This window comes from Erythrolamprus reginae, chromosome 1, assembly GCF_031021105.1.
Source record: "Erythrolamprus reginae isolate rEryReg1 chromosome 1, rEryReg1.hap1, whole genome shotgun sequence".
In the NCBI taxonomy this organism is placed as follows: domain Eukaryota; kingdom Metazoa; phylum Chordata; class Lepidosauria; order Squamata; family Dipsadidae; genus Erythrolamprus; species Erythrolamprus reginae.
In genome coordinates, this window is record NC_091950.1 from 225,576,619 (window position 1) to 225,596,207 (window position 19,589).

The 19,589-nt window shown below is 40.9% G+C and overlaps 1 protein-coding gene across 3 annotated transcripts in view; it reads left to right on the forward strand.

Annotated features, from left to right (window-relative positions):
• The window catches only part of COL6A2 (collagen type VI alpha 2 chain), a 58,950-nt gene extending 40,583 nt beyond the window's left edge, over positions 1–18,367 (forward strand). For 2 of the 3 annotated variants that reach the window (XM_070732302.1, XM_070732303.1), the window contains exons 22-28: positions 735–797; positions 1,712–1,747; positions 2,567–2,612; positions 3,520–3,672; positions 4,318–4,770; positions 5,757–5,795; positions 15,837–18,367. In XM_070732302.1, the coding sequence (XP_070588403.1) occupies positions 735–797; positions 1,712–1,747; positions 2,567–2,612; positions 3,520–3,672; positions 4,318–4,770; positions 5,757–5,795; positions 15,837–16,444 (1,398 nt within the window). In that variant the 3' untranslated portion in view covers positions 16,445–18,367. Of the gene's footprint in view, positions 1–734; positions 798–1,711; positions 1,748–2,566; positions 2,613–3,519; positions 3,673–4,317; positions 4,771–5,756; positions 5,796–12,858; positions 14,721–15,836 lie in introns of those variants that run through there. The other variant, XM_070732304.1, reaches the window with a different exon arrangement.
• The last annotated feature ends 1,222 nt before the right edge of the window (positions 18,368–19,589 follow it).

Consider the following 19,589-nt stretch of genomic DNA (forward strand, 5'->3'; position numbering starts at 1 on the left):
CGGAGGTGGGGTTTCCCTTGGAGGGGAGCCTCAGGTGAATCCCAGCAGCAGAAAAATGGGCACTTCACTGGCAACAGAAGGTCCAGAGGTGGGATTTCCCAACGAGGGGAACCTTCGCCTGGCAACGGAAGTCCGGAGGCAGGGCATCCTAGCGGCGGCGGCGGGTTCATAAGGTGAAAATAGTTCGGAAGAAGAGGCAAAAAAATCTTAAACCCCGGGTTCCTATCTCGAAAAGTTCGTATGACGAGGGGTTCGTAAGATGAGGTATCACTGTAATTATATACCCAGAGAATTATAAATCCCCTTTAAACCCCGTTGGAAACAATCTGTCTCCAAAGATCTGTCTTTGTTCCAACCCTCTCGGAAACAATCTGTCTCCTAACCCCCAAAACGTTACCCTTAGACTATCTACTGTTGACCTCTCCCAATTCCTAAGAGGTCAGTAAGGGGTGTGCAAAAGTCCATCAGCATCCCTTTCATTCCCTGTCCTAATGTTTCTTTTTATTTGTTTTACTAGTATCATGTATACAAATATTATTATATCGAATGTTTCTTTTTATTTTTTTACCAGTATCATGTATATGAATATTATTATCTTTTCATATCTCCAATATGTGCTTGACAAAATAAATTAATTAATAAAATAAAAACAAAGAGCTGTCATTTATTTTCTGTACTCTCCAGTAAAACCTTCTTCATTCATGGCCTTTAACTGCATTCCTGTGTCTCTCTAGGGAAGTGTCGGCCCTCCAGGTCCACCTGGATCTAGAGGACCAGCTGGTGAATCTGGACCCGAGGTATTCTAGTTGTGCATCAGATTGGACATTATTGCATGGCTCCCTTCCCTTAGGGTGAGGCTTTGAGCAATCCCAAACCAGAGAAGCAAGAGGCAAAAGAAGTGACTACCTTGATACCCCCAGTCATGTGCTTTTGTCCCTAAAATGGGAAGAAAGTGTTTCAGTTTCTAAGCACTGACAGCAGTCCATTTACTGCATGTCTGCAGAGATTGGTAATGGTGCTGCCAGCATCACAAGTAATATCCATTACTTTCTGTAGGTTGTAAAAAAGCAAGCCACTTGGAGGAGTCCTTTTCTCTTTAATTTAGTGCTTACCTCAGGATTTCAAGGAGAGGAAATTGTATGCTGATCATCCCCCTCCCCCCATTTCCTTGTCCTTTGAACACAACCTTGCATTAGAAGCACTCTGTCATTTTGTCACATTTCTGTTATTCTGTTCCAATTTATATCTAATTTATTCCCAAAAACCATTTTTGGCTGTACCAAAACACCTTCAAGTCCCTCAATCAGAACCATCTCATTACTCAGAGATCTGCTACTGTGTCTCATTCAGGTCTTTTGTATAAAAATAATCAAATCAATGAGACTTTAAACCTATCTGTTTGCTAAGTATGCAGAGAAATAAATTTTTGCTTAAACCACATGTCCATGTTCAAAACAATAAACTTTTTTCCTAAGTAATTAATCAACAAATTGTGACATATTCACAGTCATTCTTAAGTCTCCAAACGATGCATTTTTATACATGCCATGACATGCTTTCTATGCCCTCCTTCCTTAATTCTACTTCTTATTTAAAACAACACTTACACTTCCAAAAGCTAGTGCGTATTAAAAATATATTGCAAGTGGATATATTATTTTTCTTACATCCTGAAATTTCAGAAAGGTGAATTCCATCATCTTTTTTCTAGGGTGACCCTGGTCCTCCTGGAGATCCTGGCCTAACTGTAAGTCAAGAACATTTCTTATACCGCATACTTATACTTTGGTCATTTTGCTGCCCTTCTGGTATCAGTGATCATTTGTTTTGAGCTTTGAAAAAGCACAGCAAATGCTGCTTCACATCATTTGATATAATATAAATTATATTCAGAAGCTGATTTTGTTTCATATATATCTTAATGCATGTATTCTCTGATCATGTTTTGTTGAGTTATGCAGATATTTGTGGACTTATAGTGTTACAATAATGGAACATTGGAGTCAATGATGGGCTACCAAAATTTTTACTACCATACTGTGGGCATTGCTTATGCATTTTGTTTCAACATCTTTCAGTGCAAATTGGGTGTTCTGGGGTGAAGCTCCATTTTCGCTACCCACCCCATCTATTATATAAAGTGTATGTATACACACACATGCACAGCTCTTCTAAAATTATACACATTCAAACTCATTTACTGTGATAGGAAAAACATACCCAAAGCCTGGAAGGGAAAAAAAGAAATAAAAAATCAAAGTTTTGCTACCAGTTCTGCATACCTGACCAAAATTTTGCTACCAGTTCTGCATACCTGACCAAAATTTTGCTACCAGTTCTGCATACCTGACCAAAATTTTGCTACCAGTTCTGCATACCTGACCAAAATTTTGCTACCAGTTCTGCATACCTGACCAAAATTTTGCTACCAGTTCTGCATACCTGACCGTATCCATGGGAGCCCACCACTGATTGGAGTGTACATTACTGTATGATATTTATAATACTCTTCTGATGTCCATGTATCTCTTACATAGATAATTGTTCCTGTTGTTCTTATTGATAGGACTGTGACGTGATGACCTACATCAGAGAGACCTGTGGCTGCTGCGGTTTGTTCTGAGTTTTTGGATGATCTTCATTTAGAGCAGAAGGGTTCTCTGAGAAAAGGGAAATTATACCAATTTGATAGGGGAAAGTTGCCATCATATCATGGTGTTCTTCTATTATTTGATGGCTAGGCTAATTTTTGGATAGTTTAAGGTAGGACTAGTAGCCCTTACATCAAAAAGGATTTGCAGAACTGTAGATGACTCTAAACAGTAGATTTGTTTTTAATTCATTGCAAATAGGCAGAAATAGTCACAGCTTACCAGGGATGTGTGTCTAAGGTGGAAAATAACCCAGACGGATATTTTTTTTGTTTTGTTGGTTCCTTTAAAATTAATGGCTATTAATTTAGAAAAGATGCATTTGGAAGTGAAAGAATGTACTTTTACTATATTTTTTCTGGGATCTGGATTTACATTATTACTCACTCTGAACTAACAATGGCTGACCAAGCTGCTTAATTAATGCAATCCAGCTTTTAGTTGTACCAGAAGTTTAAGCTTCCAAATGCCAAGCTTCAGACTATGTTGGAAGGGATAATTTAGAAGCACAGCTTTGCCTGGGAACATATGGCCTAGGATAATCTATGGTATTGCTTGACTTTCTGCATTTTGTATGTTAGTGCCCTCACATCACTATCACCATTCTTATTGGCCATGTTGGCTGGGAGAATAGGGGGAACAGGCCAATATATTTAGAGAATGCCAGGTTGGGAAATGATAGTTTAGCATAATGTATGCAACCACTTAAAATGTTAACCCCTGGTTTGTTCACATGTGCAAGGTTGGAATAGGCTTCAGGAGGCTCCATACTTTAAATACTTCTCAGTTATTTGCAGTGCATTGTTGTTATTGTTCTAGACTCATTTTATGGTACAACTTCTAATAATTTTGTCTTCCTTTTTCAAAGATTGTGAGAAGCGGTGTGGTCCATTGGACATTGTCTTTGTCATAGACAGTTCAGAGAGTATCGGCTATACCAACTTTTCCCTGGAGAAAAATTTTGTTATCAATGTGGTGAGCAGGCTAGGATCCATTGCCAAAGATCCAAAATCTGAGACAGGTGAGTGACTGGTGATTTCTTCTTACAGCTGAATATTCTCCATAGCTGTAATGGTGTCTGATACTTATATGATGACATGCCTTTTTTCAAGCACTAATTAATTGTAACGTAGGAAGCAATATCTGACCCATGTCACTATTTGCAAATATTTGCTATCTTGACCCACAATATTCCACACTGGTCTAATTTTTTTTAAAGGATATATAGAAAAAGATGTATTTGGACCCAGTTTTCTCTAACATACCAAGAGCCCTTTCTGATCAATGTCTACATGCATTGGAAGCTTCATTGGAGTAGATTTGGAGAAGATTGGAGAAGATTCTCCAAAATGTCCTTTTAGGTCTGTTCTAGAGGGAAATATCAATGTCAATTGATGTCTTTGTGGCCGCCACTTGGGATGTGACATTATGTCAGTATCAATTGTTATTTGACTTAGAAACCATCCATTTCTCTAAAGATCAAAAATGATACTTTTTCTTATTTTACAGTATTAATGATCTCTAAAAATGATTTCAGACCATTGGTCCAGTACTAACAGTATGCGAATCTGCATTCAAATAGACTTGGGGGTTAGAGATCACTGTGATGAAGAGGATATAAAATATCAAAATCTAGGAATTATGACTGAGTTTATTTTCCTGGCAGGTGCCCGTGTTGGAGTGGTACAGTACAGTCATAAGGGAACCTTTGAAGCCATCCAGCTCAATGACAAGCGCATTGACTCACTCTCTAGTTTCAAAGAAGCAGTGAAAAAACTAGAGTGGATTGCAGGGGGCACCTGGACTCCCTCTGCACTTCAGTTTGCCTACGAAACACTCATTAAAGAAAGCCGGAGAGATAAAGCCCGGGTGTTTGCTGTGGTGGTGACTGATGGACGTCATGATCCTCGAGATAAAGAGTCAAACCTACAAGCCCTCTGTGATGGAAATGTTGTGGTCAATGCCATTGGGATTGGAGACATGTTCAATGTAGATGAAGAATCGGAGACTCTGAAAGCAATTGCTTGTAATGACCAGGGGAGAGTCCAAAGAATGAAAGTGTTCACTGATTTAGTGGCTGAAGAGTTCCTTGACAAAATAGAGATTGAACTCTGTCCAGGTCAGTCAATGCAAGCTTCACTAAGGCTAATTGCAAGAAAGTAATATGGCATATCAGAGTTTTCATATATTTGGACTAAGTATTATGTTCATGGCATCTCCATTTTAAAAAGTATAACTGTCAAGGTCTAGTGATGTTCAGAATTGGAAAGAATGGCCAGTACAGTATACTCTGGTCCAGTAGTGAGGCTTTCGTTTTCAATTATTGACTGAAAGTTTAAATCATAGTTTGTGTGGGAGAAAATTGCATTGTTTCAATAAGTTAACATTCATACTCAACTGCATTTATAGTTCACTATTAAGAAAAGTGCCCATGCAGTTTAATTAAAAAGGCCTGTGCAGCACAAAGCACAGACTCACCATATTTTGTACCCATTAGTACCATTAGTACCATTAGTAAAATCTTAAAGGACAGTTTTCAAAAATTGATCAATGTAGACATTGCCAATCTTAGAGTGAGTTTGAATACCATTTCTACATTCTGACAATCCTCAATGAAAATGAGATTCAATTGATTTTTTGTTAATGATGGAGTATTTTCAACTCTGGGCATTTTCAAGAGGAGATTGGACTGCCATCTGGCTGGAGAGGTGTAGGATTTCCTGCTTGAGTAGGGGTTGGACTTGATGACTTGCAGGGTCGCTTTCAACTCAAATAAACAAACAAACAAATATATATATATCATTTTCTTTGGGTCATTTATGATTCAAAATTATCTTTCACATAAGGCCTAGAAACTCCCCCCCCCTTTGGTATGAAAGTGAAGAAAAGGGATTAAAAGAGTATATAAAGTTTCTAGGCCCTACATGAAAGATCATTTTGAATCATAAATGACCCAAGGAAAAGGATTAATTAGCTTCTCTTTGTTGCACTAGTTTAAAATTTAGTATTTGCAACATCCTACCTAATTGTTGATTTGTATATGTTGCATATTGGTGTAATTGTAAGCTAAATGTGATCTGAATGTATTTTTTATTCTTTTTTCAGATCCTCAGATTGTTTGCCCTGAACTGCCCTGCCAAACAGGTAAAACAAAAATAATTTTAACTATGATCCTCTTTCCCCTTCCACTCCAATTTAAGTGTAATATGTAAAAGAATTCTGAGCTAAACAAAGAATGGCATTCTAACTCATATTTTTACATTATTTCTAAATGTTATTTCTTCCTAATGTTTAATTCTACAGGTAGGTACATTCTTATAGCTACAATGCTTTATGGATATGTTGTAAATATCCCAAGTCTTCTGAAACAGTAACCTCTTCAGTAACAGTAACAAAAATCTCTTCTGACATGCCCCCTTTGACAATAGCAACCTAATATTAGCCTAGTGCAGTGATGGGCAACCTTTTGAGCTTGGTGTGTCAAAATTCGCCAAAAAAACGAGCATAATTCGGGTGGTGTGTCACCTTGAGAAAAAAACACTCTCACTCTCTCTCACTTTCTTTCTTCCTCTCTCCTCTCTCACTCTTTCTTGCTCTCTCTCACTCTCTCTTCCTTCCTATCTTCTCTCTCTCTCTCTTTTTCTCTCTCTCCCTTCCTTTCTTTCCTTCTCTCTTCCTTCCACTTTTTTCTCTTTCTCTCTCTCTTTTCCTTCCTTCCCCTCTTCCCCTCCCTCTCCCTCTCTTTCTCCCTCTCTCCCTTTATATTTATCTCTTCCTTCCTTCCTCTTCCTCCCTTTTTCTCTCCCTCTCGTTCACTTTTCTCTCCCTTCCTTCCTTCCTTCCCTCCCTCCCTCCTTCTTTCCTCTCCTCTTTCCCTCCCTCGTTTTCCCTTCTTTCTCTCCACGTCTCCGGCGGGCAGCCGGCTTTGCTGACCGGCACAAGGCTCAAGCCAGCTGCCCGAGAAAGCCCTGTGCCAGCCAGGAAAGCCGGCTTTCCAGGAAAGCAGCGCGCTTTTCATATGCGCTGCTATCCTGCTGCAACTCTTTCCTGGGGGAGGGCGACCCCCCAAACTGGTCAGATTCAGCGGCGAGTAGCCAGGGGCGCGAGGGGGCTAGAGGCACCCCCCTGTGCCTCTAGCCCCCTCGCGCCCCTGGCTACTCGCCGCTGCCCCCTGCCCGGCGCGCACTCTCCCCATCGCCCTGCCAGCCCGCCCAGAACATTCAAAGTAAGAGCGAAGGTTTTTCTTACTTTGAATGTTCCTGGCGGGCTGGCAGGGCGATGGGGAGAGCGCACGCCAGGTCGCGCACCCGACACTGAAAATCACCTTCGCCGGCCCCCGCTGTGAGAATGCCTGCCGCGCCTCTCTTGCAGCGGAGGAGAAAGAGAGGCGAAGCGGGCGGGCAGGCAGGGGGCAGCGGCGAGTAGCCAGGGGCGTGAGGGGGCTAGAGGCATGGGGGGGTGGGGTGCGCGGGGTGGGCGGCGTTTTGGGGTGCGCTGGCGCAGGCGTGCGCAGGCTACAGCGAACGTTGTGGCACAATGACTGCTGCGGGCGCCAGGGGGCCGGCACACGGTGGCGGGCCAAAACCTGGGCGGGCTGGCCCCCCCCAATTTTCAGTTTCGCCGGGCCCCTGACGCCAGTCCTGGTAGTACCGGCTTATCGGCGGCCCTGCTGTACCTGCTTGCAGTCGGTGGGAAATTGGAAAGCGGGGAGATTTGCATCTTGGCCACTCCCTAGAGCTCCCCTTTTCTCAGTGGCCGCGTGTCACCGAAAATGGCTACATGTGTCAGTGCTGACACGCGTGTCATAGGTTCGCCATCACTGGCCTAGTGACTAACCATAAGAAACTGAAGGTCTTAAAAGAAGTACTTGGGAAAATTGTCATTAATCATCAGTGATCAAATGCTGGTTTATGCTTTGACACATTTGAAACTGGTGATGAAAATCATGATGCTGTCAACTCTAATCAGTAACCATAAAAGTTTAAAAGATTTGTTATGCTTCCTCTCCTGCAATTTGTGTTCTATGACAGGGGTATCAAACTCAAGCCTAATGGACCGGATTCAGCCTATGAGATGCTTAGCTTTGGCTCATGGGGCCACCATGGAAACAGTGAAGGGCCACCTCATCTGGCCTCTGCCAGAGAAAATGGAGTGAGGGGGGCATGCATGGCCCTTCCAGGCAGAATGGGACGTTTAGCCTCCTCCACTTGGCCGAGCCTGTTCCATCCCCAGCCTTCCGCCCCACAGCCATTGGTTTCTGCCTTTTCTCCCTGGTCCTTTCAACAAACAGGCTCAAAAGCACTTTAGCCCTGGCCTTTTGGACGCAGGGGACACTTAGCCACCAGCCAATTAGAGGATTCGTCACTTTTCATTCCCTTCCATTCTGCCTGCCCTCCTGTCCGGAAGCAGCATTTTTAGGAGAAGAAGTGAGATTTTTATATTTTTGCCTTCCCCTCTTCCTCCTTGCTTGTTTCCAGGATTTTTTTTCTCCCCCACCCCACTCTGATTATTGATTATTCCTGTAAATATTTGCCTTCCATTCCTCTTTCTCCTCTTTTTTCTTCAATGAGCCTCTGCATTCCCTTCTTACCCCACCTGTCGTTGAGCTGTGTGAAATAATTCTGCTTTGTCCCGTTTCTTTCTTGCATCCTGAATTACCTTGAATTTATGTGTAGGTAGCAAAAAACAAACAAACAAACCCTGGCTTAGTTTGAAAAGAGCATTTTTCCAGCCAGGTGTTCTGTATACATTGTCTTGAAAGCAGCTGTATTTTTTGATGTGCCTCTGCCACCCGTTCTGATTTTAAGCTGATTTTAACTGACCTTGGGTTTGGTATGTGTTTAGCATTTATGTTAAAGGCAGAGGCTCATTGAAGAAAAAAGAGTAGAAAAGTGTGGAGGAATAAGGGAGAGTGGGGTGGGGGAACAGAAGGCAGAGGCTCATCAAAAAATACAGCTGCTTTCCAGAGGATGTATACAGAACACCTGGCTGGAGAAATGCTCTTTTCAAACTACGCCAGGAGCAAGAACTATGCCAGATGAGAGATTAAGATGTCTTGCCACACAGAGCTTCTAAGTTTTAAATTAGGGGGTGGGTGGGTGTTGTTGGCTACCTACGCATAAATTCAATTGCATTCCAGAAACCTTTAATAACACACCATAAATTGTTGATATTACTCCTTCATGTCTTCATTTAAAGCAGTGGTTCTCAAAGTGGGCAGTACCCTCCCCTGGGGGCAGTGAAATGACAGGGGGGGTGCTAAAAGGCAAGGGGGCACTAAGAGGCAAGGGGAATGACAGAGGACTGCTGGAGGTGGGCCCCTTGCAGGGCACAATTCTGCCTGGAGCTCTGTCTTCAAGGCAAGCCAGTGTGAAGGCAAGCGGAAAGCCATGTGGAAGGCAAGAAAGCGTGTCAGGGTGGCCAGAAAGAGAGGGGGCAGCCTACTCCCTTCCCCGCAGTCCTGCCATGCTTGGTGGCCTTCCACATGGTCTTCCCGGTGGTCCCCCACACCCACTTGCCTTCGGAGGTCAGCATCCTGTTTGGGGAAATGGTGGAAATGCAGACATTGAGAGGAGCAGAAGGACAAGCAGATGTCCTGGGGCTGCTGCACATGCCCTCACCCCATTTCTGCAAAGGCAGAGGCCAATCCCTTGCAGGGTGGTCCAAAGAGGGGAGGGGGATGCTGCAGACGGCCTTCTACCCGTGCTGGCTCCACTGGCTTCTTGCCTGGTCACCTACCTGCTCTCTCTGCAGATCGGCTGGCTGACTGCCAGCGCCACTCTGAGAACTTGGCCCATGGTGCTGGGTTGGAAGCCAGGGCGCTACTTCACAGCCCCAAAACCCATGGAACCGGCAAGGGAGGCATGGGTGGAAGGTGGCCTTTTCTACAGCATCCTTCTCCCCTTTTTAGATCGCCTTGCAGGGCTCTGTCTTTGCAGAAATGGGGTGGGCAGTTTGTACAGAGGATTGGCTGGGGTGTGGTGCTCTGGATGGAGAGCAGGTTGAGCTAAGGCGCAATAGGCTGTGTTGCCCCAGCCCTGCTCAACTGTGCTTCTTCCAGCCCATCTACCCCACGGTGCTGTGAAGGGAACAATAGGCTGCACCTACATGCCTGGCCTTCCTTGCAGAGTGCTGCTGCATTGGTGGCTCCACCCTGCCCAGCTCCCCCTGCCACCACTTCCAGCAAACTTCCTATAAGATGGCCAGAGTGAGGAGTGGGTAGGTGCATGGCCCAGCCAGCACTCGGCTTACCTTCCTAGCAAGGCTTGGAGACCATTTGGCACACCCATCTGCCAGCCTTCTGGCCTTCTCCCTGATGAAGTGGACAAGGCCATTGGAGTGAAGAGTGCCTCCACTTGTTTGTTGGACCCTGTCCCTCCTGGCTGGTTACATGGGAGATGGGAGGTATACAAATCTAATAAATTATTATTATTATTGAAGAGCGTTCAGAGACTTCAGCTGGTGAGAAATGCAGCTGCAGGTGCAATAACAGGTATACCAAGGTATGCCCATATTACTCCATCTTTACGCGAGCTGCACTGGTTGCCACTCGGTCTCCGAACGCAATTCAAGATGTTGGTTATCACCTTTAAAGCCCTAAATGGCTCAGGGCCAGATTATTTATGAGACCGTCTCCGACCTCATACCTCATTGTGGCCAGTAAGGGCCCATAGAGTTGACCTTCTCCAGGTCCTGTCCGTCAAGCAATGTCGGTTGGCAGGACCTCGGGGAAGAGCCTTCTCTGTGGCGGCTCTGACCCTATGGAATCAACTACCCCCAGAGATTCACACTAGCTCCTCCCTACTGGTCTTCCAGAAAGCCGTTAAGACCTGGCTTTTCCGGCAGGCCTGGAATTAGATGGACTGCTGGGTATGTATAGTTCTTTTAGGATATTGTTTAATTGTTTTATTATACAGTGATACCGCATCTTAAAAACCCCTCGGCATAGAAACTTTCGAGATACAAACCCGGGGTTTAAGGGTTTTTTGCCTCTTCTTACAAACTATTTTCATCTTACAAACCCAAGCTGCCGCCACTGGGATGCCCCGCCTCCAGACTTCTGTTGCCAGAGAAGCACCCGTTTTTGCACTGCTGGGATTCTCCTGAGACTCCCCTCCATGGGAAACCCCACCTCCGGACTTCCGTCTTTTTGTGATGCTGCAGGGGAATCCCAGCAGTGCAAAAACGGGGGCTTCACTTGCAATGGAAGTCCGGAGGTGGGGCTTCCCAGCGAGGGGAGCCTCAGCGAAATCGCAGCATCACAAAAACACGGAAGTCCGGAGGTGGGGTTTCCCATGGAGGGGAGCCTCAGGGGAATCCCAGCAGCGCAAAAATGAGTGCTTCGGCTGGCAAAAGGGGTGAGTTTTGGGCTTGCATGCATTAATCGGTTTTCCATTGATTCCTAGGGGAAACATTGTTTCGTCTTACAAACTTTTCACCTTACAAACCTCACCCCGGAACCAATTAAGTTTGTAAGATGAGGTATCACTGTATTACTGATTTCACTGTGTATTTTGATCGTATTTTAATATTGTTGTATTTATCCCACTTGTTACTCACTCTGAGTCTGCTTCAGAATGAGTGGCAATATAAACACAATAAAGGGAGGGAGGGAGGAGAAGAGAGAGAGAAAGGGAAGAAAGAGAAAGAAAGAAAGAAAGAAAGAAAGAAAGAAAGAAAGAAAGAAAGAAAGAAAAAGAAAGGCAAGCCCATCCACCACATTACAAATTTACTGAACAATGAAGTAGTTACTAAATTTTATTGAGTTTACTAAGTTAGTAGTTACTAAGGTTCTTTATAAATCACTATCAGACTTTAAAAACCTGGTATCACTGGATCATGTTCAACAATTTTGTTGAATTAACACTTTTAAATTGGATTTTGAATAAATGTGCAATTAATTGTTACAGTTTTAAATGTTACTGTTCTCTTCTTTAGTGAGTTGTGCAAACTGCTGTTCCGAATAATGCTATTTATAGGGGGTGGGAGTGGGGAACACTGAGGATGTGCTTGTAGCATCAAGGGGGCAGGGGGTAGACTGAAAAAGTTTTGGAACCACTGATTTAAAGGAATGATAGAACTTGTACGTGTTGTGGTCAGTTTAGTCCTAAAATACTGGATTTCCATCTCTTTGCAATGAATAGAAAAGACTGATGGAGCATCAGAGGGGAAGGATAAGGTTCTCCCCATCTGGATCAAGGGATTCAGCACTGTAGAGTGAAAAAAAAGTATGGGTTCAGTAGAAAGCAGGCTGGTCAGGGAACAAATATATTAGCCTGATCAAAACAATGCCTGGATGAAAAGTAGAAAGAAGGATATTAAGTGTATTAATGTTTTTCAGTTGATACTGAGAAAAATGTGCTGTATTGTCATTTGGGCTTTGTACTGGGCAAGATTTTTTTTCCTTCCTAAAAACTACCACATTTTCAGCATTGTTTACTCACCATATTAATGCCTGTCATAATCATGTACACTCTCTGTAGTAATACAGTAACTAAAAAGACTCACAACAACAAGTTCATATTAACACATCCATGGTAAAAATCAAATCAAACTGAATTGAACCTGAATGTTCTGGAACTTTCTAGAAATTGAGAGTCTGCTGGTCTCTTAAAGGGTCTTGTAGGCAGCCTGGCACCAATAGAAACCATATTGCCTACCTGTGACATGGGTGCTTGTGGGCTAGAGTCCATTTCCTGTGGTCCACAAAATGCCATCACTCTTTTGATAATCTTTAAGGAACTACAACATTCTTAATTGTGTGTGCTGCAATACAGACTAATGTTACTGCCTATTTGGATTTCTAGTTAAATATCTTTTTGTAGTGCTCATGTTTAAATAGTAATGGAAATTTTGGCTACTTTGAAATGTTATTTTTGTTTGTTAACTTTTAAATGTTCCAATAATTGCATAATCTCAAAGGAACCATAAATGCAGCACATAAAATCACATTAAAGCCAGCAGCAGAATAAACAATATGAAGTTTTAAAAGCACTAAAGATATGTTAAAATGCCTTGGAAGATATAAAAGGACTTTTTATGGCCTTAACAAACAATAGCATACAGGGCTATAGGGAAGATATTATCCAGAGACTACCATATTTAAACTCACTGGCCAGCAATTCAGCAGCAGTATCAGTATATAAAACCAGCAGAATCTGAAATCCGAGCATAGCCCTGAAAATATTCTTTTGACACTCACTTACAGATGGGAGGTACGCAGTTACTTTCCGCCCTGTGGAGGTCGAGATAACTTTACCCAGCACCAAACCTATGATCGCCCAGTTCCTGAACTCCACGAGGGAGATCCAGGACCCCAGCATGTATACCCAACTGGTGGCCACCTTGGCCTATACCGCCGAAAAAGCCAAGTTTGCCACTGGACATGAGCGGCAGGAGTGGATGGACTTATTCATTGATACTTTTAAAATGGTGCACAGAGAAATTGTGGGGGATCCAGAGACTGTAATAGGACTTTGCTGAAATGATTATTTTGCCTCTAAGACAAAAATAAACTTATGGTTTGGCCTTCAGAACTTAAAGATATTTAAAAGGACAGCCTTTTGAGTTGAAGGATTTCTCCTTTACTTTTTTTATTAATTCCAGATTATAACAAAGAAGCTTCTAGAATAGGAATGTTCTCAAATGTCTGCTCTGGTGTGGCTAAGGCTTACTTGCAGCTTAACTTAATAACCAGCTCCCTGGCCCTGGCCAAGACATTTTTCCAGCCACTGCATCTCCAAACAAAGACACAAAGAAGGCAGGAAAGTGTAATCCTTTAATTTCTTCCCTTAAAACCTGTCTGGGCTGAGGGATTGGCATATTTGATAAATCAGAGATTCTAAGATCATGATGTACACACACACACACAAACATACTTCTGCAAGAATCTTCTTGTCTGTTCCAAGAGATTGTTACCAATTGGCAAGAAGCAGGAAAAGCATTAAAGAGATGGCCAGAGAAAAAGGAGATTAATTTTTATAGGTTGTCCACACTGAATGACCGCAGTGATTCTCGTTGTTGCAACCATTACAGTATTCCTCACAGCCACATGATTGTGATTCGGGTACTTGGCAACTGGTTCACAATTATGATGTCACAACATTTCATAGTTACGAGATCCTCATTTTTGACCTTCACTTTCAGTTTTCAAAAAGCAAAGTCAATGGGAAAGCTGACAGGAGATCACAAATGGCAATCAAATGGCAACAGGATGCTGCAACTTTGCAGGATTTGCCTGACAACAGCAATTGGGACAGTTGCAACTGTCATCATAAATTGGCATAGTCATGTGATGTCATGCTTAACAACTACATTGCTTAGCAATAGAATTGCCAGCCCCAATTACCATAGCTAAATGATGTGGTTGTAAATGTAAAACAGTCCCAGTTACCAAAGTTAAGCAAGGGCCACCTATATTTTAATTAATATGGCATATGAAATGCTTGCTCTATTTGGAATATAGACCAATGGTGGCTCCCCTTCAGAAAACATTTTACATCATTACTCTTACTCAAATTAAGAAGAATGACAACATTCTGCTCTTTGACTTCCCAAATTGTATTTAGAACACAGCGTTTACAATTAAGTTGCTATATGGAATGTATTTGTTTGTGTTTAATGTGTGTCTCTTTCTCTACTGAAACAATGGCATGAGCACCATGTGTCTAATCCTAACTGCTTTTTAAGAAGTTAATAGAAATTGTTTCTTGTTATTTCATTTTTGGCAATTCATGGCCAGTGGTAAGAAACCTCAGCAAAGCTCGCTATTCCCTGTGTAAATCTGTTTTAGTTGTGATGGAACAGAAAACAAATGAAAGATTTAGAAACTTTTTACAGTGCTCTTTCCAAGGAGACATTGGTGTAAAAAAATGCTTTTATTTTAGGTAAAAGTTTGCAATTAATTTATTTAGCAGTAAAAGTTTTATTTTCCATAAAATGTTATATGAATATGTTTTCTGTTTTTGTTATTGTCATTTTTGGTAATCCTGTCAATAGCAATATGTGCAATGTGCTTTCATATGTGAAAGCAAAAGAGATGAAATCTCAATAAAAAGTGCAAACTTTGGCTAATAGAGTATTATTTATTGTAACTTTAATATACGTTTTCAAACAATAATCTAGCTAGGCTTAGGCCTTATTCTAAGTAACAATAATCCTTGTTTAGCAGCCACAATTGAGACCAGCAACACAGCCAGGGGTGGACAACTGCCCAGATGGAGGGGAAAACAGTGGGGTAGCGAAAATGGAGCTGCACCCCAGAGCACCCAATTTGCACTGAAAGATGTTGAAAGAAAATGCAGGGCACCCTGCATAAGCCATGCCCACGATGTGGTAGTAAAAATTTTGGTAGCCCTTCACTGAACACAGCCATTAACTAAAGTAGTCACTAAGTGAAACTGACTATGATCTTCCTTCAGTTTTCCTCTGCTGTACAGACATGTGAAAATCATGAATGTGAGAATTGGTCTCAAGGTTACTACTTTTTCATTACCATTGTAATGGCAACAGCAAACAAGGACTAACTCTAGTGCTCTCCCCATACATCCCTTTCTTATTTGAGAAACTTTCTCCAAATTCATCACATTAAAGAAACATTTAGACAATATAGCCACCACCCTCTTAAACAATGCCCCTTTAATATGTTTCACTCTTTAAACCCAGGGGAGTTCAGAGGTTTTAGTGAAGAATTTAATGGCTGAGTAGTATTTACATTTGTCTTCAAGCCTCCTCTTTTTTAAATGCTTTTTAAGATAAATGCCGCACACCACAAAATTAATCAAAACTAAGTATTTTTACCATTTGAATTGTTTTATAGATTCTATGCCATAATAATACCAACGTTTACCACAAATATACTGGCCCAACCCCCCAAAAATCATTTTTTTAACTATACAACTTCTCTGTTCTATTTGTAGTTTTCTTTTTGGTTGCATGGATTTCCACTCCATACAGCATTTGATTTTAAAACTTTGCAATTCTCAGAGTTTAATGTCTCAGTGTCCCCTATGGAGTTACAGAAATGGGTTTATGTTATAGTGTGAAGAAAATGAGAAAATAGTAAACATTCCCCCAGCTGATCTCCAGTCTTAGAATCTCATAATGGAATGAAAGCCTTTCCCCAGCTTTTTGAGTTATGTATCCTAGAGTCCTGATTGGTGTTTTTTTTTCTTTCCCTACTCATAGAGCTTTCTGTCGCCCAGTGCACACAGCGTCCAGTTGACCTTGTCTTCCTCCTGGATGGTTCTGAAAGAATTGGCAGCCAGAACTTCCGCAGGGCCCATGGTTTTATAGAAGCAGTGGCTGATCAACTTATCCTGGCCAGAAGTGACACTGATGACATGAATGCACGCGTTGCCCTGCTACAATATGGAAATGAGGATGAACATGACATAGTTTTCCCATTGTCATACAATATTAGTGACATCACAGATCGTTTAGCCCAGATCAAATATTTGGACTCCTCTTCCAACATTGGGTCTGCCATCATATATGCTGTCAACAACCTTGTCATCAACACACAAGACAGGCAAAAGGCAGCTCGGCGTAATGCAGAGTTGTCCTTTGTCTTCATTACAGATGGTATTACAAGCAACAAAAACCTGGAAGAGGCTATTGATTCCATGAAGAAGCAGAATATTATGCCCACAGCCGTGGCCATAGGCAGTGATGTAGACATGGATGTCCTGCTAAAAATCAGTCTAGGAGACCGGTCAGCCATTTTCCGGGAGAAGGACTACCTAAGCCTCTCCCAGCCTAACTTCTTTGATAGATTTGTTAAGTGGATCTGTTAGTTGTGAGGTACACAGCAAAGCTTTTAAACTCTGATATTGTTATATGGGTTTTTTTTAGCAAAAGTATGCTGCCAGAAGGTAGCAGGCACAAATTTTCAAGGGAATTTATTTTTATATTCCAAATTGGTAGGCTCGTTTCAAATAATGTTTATGGTGCTAATTAAAAATGAAATAATAGGAGGCCAAAGAACACCACAGTATCATTTGTCATGCTTTAAAACATTGTTTAAGATCTTTATATTGTAATATTTTTGGTGCTGAATAGAGGAACTGTGCATTCAACATAAAGCATAAAGAACTATCATCTCCAGCTGCCCCAAGGATCCATCTTAACCCTCCTCTCTCATTATTTCCCACTCATCCATTTACTGGTAGACGGGTAATTCCATTGTGCCTTGATTGTGATGCTAACAGTTCCTCTGCTTTCAAGGAGATACTTTGCAGTTGAAACAAGAACAGGAAATATTTTATCAGTACTGAGTCTTGCACTTGGCCTATTTCATTAGTAAACACCTGGTATTCCTTGCTTGCTTTCCATGTACCTGCTTCAGGGTTGCAGCACTGGATGGTCCCCCATGTATCATGATGCATGTAATAAATGGACTTCACAAAGATACATGTCGCTATGTCATCTTAGAAAGGTCTAGGAAAAGAAGCCTTGTTCCTACACAGGTAGTCATCAACTTATGGCTATGATTAAGTCTAGCAATTATAGTCATAAGTCATGATGGTTGTAAAATAACTCACTACGTGACCTACCCATTTTTACTACCTTTTATGGCAGTCATTAAGTGAATACATCAGTCATAATGTGAGTGCCATGGCCTTTAAGCAAACTTTTTTATCTATGAGGTAGTTTTTGTTGGAAACTGGAAGTAAAGCCCATTTCTGGCAAAAAGGTAAATTGCAGTGTATTACAAATAGTCATAAAAATGCACTAGTTCACAAGCACCAGGGGAGGGGTGAGATTGGACTTTGAAACTTGGTCGTAAGTCACTTTTGGGCAGTCTGTGGTAACTGATTGTACTTGTATGGATAAGACATGGCATCCAGTCTTCCTGTGCCAGTACTGTTCTAAGGAAAGAGTCACTGAAAGGGGACATCAATATAATCTAAAAAGATTCTACTGGATCCTCTTCTAGATTTCCTGCTACATTTAATTGAAGCCAAGTGCCAACAGATTTCAATGTCCCATGTATAAATCTGGAATGTCCCTGACTTGACTTAGCAGACCATTTTTATTTTTTTCACAGTAAAAATGATAAACACCGTTGAACTGAATGCAAATTTAAAGTGTGCTACTGTGTACATAAAGGAGTCTATTGGAACTGTATTTGAGCATTCTGCTTTTATTAGGTCTTTTTTAGAATAAACAGTTCCATCAAATTGCATAACAACCATCAAATTGCATTAAAGCCTGCAAATTTACATGAAAAAATGAAAGAAAGCATGACAACATTTTTAAAGAGATTGGGGAAGGGTAATTGAAGTGTAACATAACAAAGATGATGAATATAAAAATTCCATACATTATGAACATATGGAATCAAAAATATGGTTTTACCAACATGGTTTTAATTCTGAATCCTGCCCTATTAACATGGAGAACATTTTACTGGTTTGCACATTTTATTGTAGTTTGGGGGTTTTGTTTTGTTTTCCACACCACAGAGACTTCTAGTGAAAATATATCTTTGATTTTATTTCTAATTACTAATAATCACATTCTTTCATAAATCATAGATTATACTTTCTCTGAAATATAGTGTGAGCTATCCAAAGGGCCACTGTGCAAAGCCATACTAATTGAGAAGCAATGAATACCCGATGTCAATATATTCCTGATATACTGTTTCTGGAATATACTGTTTCCTTACTTGAGCCAAAATTGCACTCCTGAAAATAAAAACTTTTTTCACAATATCTTAATATTAATGTCGTTCATTTTGTAACAATTTTAGTGTTGGAAGAACCAATATAGCTCTTTTACCATATATGCTTGTTTTTATTATTTTCTTAATTATTAGAATTAATAAACAAGAATGTAAAACAAATGTTTATGCAATATAAGTTCTAAATCATAATTTCCTATTAAACAAAGCTTTTTTTTTAATTGACACAAAGTGCTATTCTACAGTCTTTGCTTCCCTCAAGTGCAGCTCAGTTCCTGATTACTATAAGAACAAGTTCCATTGATATTATGAGAAAAATACAGAAATACTTTGCTACTGACACTTTATATAGTTGTCTAAATTTTTAGACTTGGACATCTAGTCCATACCTTTGGATTCAATGATAATCTCTTAATAATTATACTATCTATAAATGATAAACCGAATAGCTGATGCAAAAAATATTTTTCATTAGTATTTCTTCCAGGAATGTTATGAATTTAACAATATATCATATCAGGCTTCTTCACTGTAGTGAATATAGATGTTGCCTTTAATTCAAAAGCTCTGCTGGATGGTAGCTCAGCACATTTAGAGCTCACCAATTTGGGATAAGCTAACTTACATGTTTTATGATTCATGGACATAAGAATGTACAATAGAAAGACTGGAAAAAATTTAAAATATTTTTGAGCAATGAGAGTTCTTGAAGAGCTTGTACTCATGCTGCAGTGAAAGTTCTTTAATCTGAATTTGAACTGCTGCTGGAACTGCAACTATGCTGAAAGAAAAGAAATTATTAAAGCTTATTTTGCATCGATTTTCCTTATTTATTTAACTTCTGTATTAACTGTTTCATTTCCATTTGTTATTTTCTATGGTTTTCCTTATAATGCTTATTCTTTTTAAGATGTTGAGGGTGACTTGTAGGATGATCATAGACTGCAGAAGGGTAATATCCAGGCACCCCAGGTAAACCAGATGGTGGATGCTATCCATGATTATGTCTAATTGTATATTAGAAGTGGTTCCATCTGCTACCATTGACATGTTTTAACCCAGATGCCTTTATATCATCATTGTTAAGCAAATCCTTGCAATTCACAATGTGCTCTGAACAAGCCAAATCAAGAATTCAAATTACCTTGCCCTGTTTCTTCTTCGCTGACACCATGAAGGCTGCATCTTTATTTACTTTAAGTCCACCAACATCCCCCTTCTTGGCTTTAAACTGTAGTTTGCTTTTATTTGGA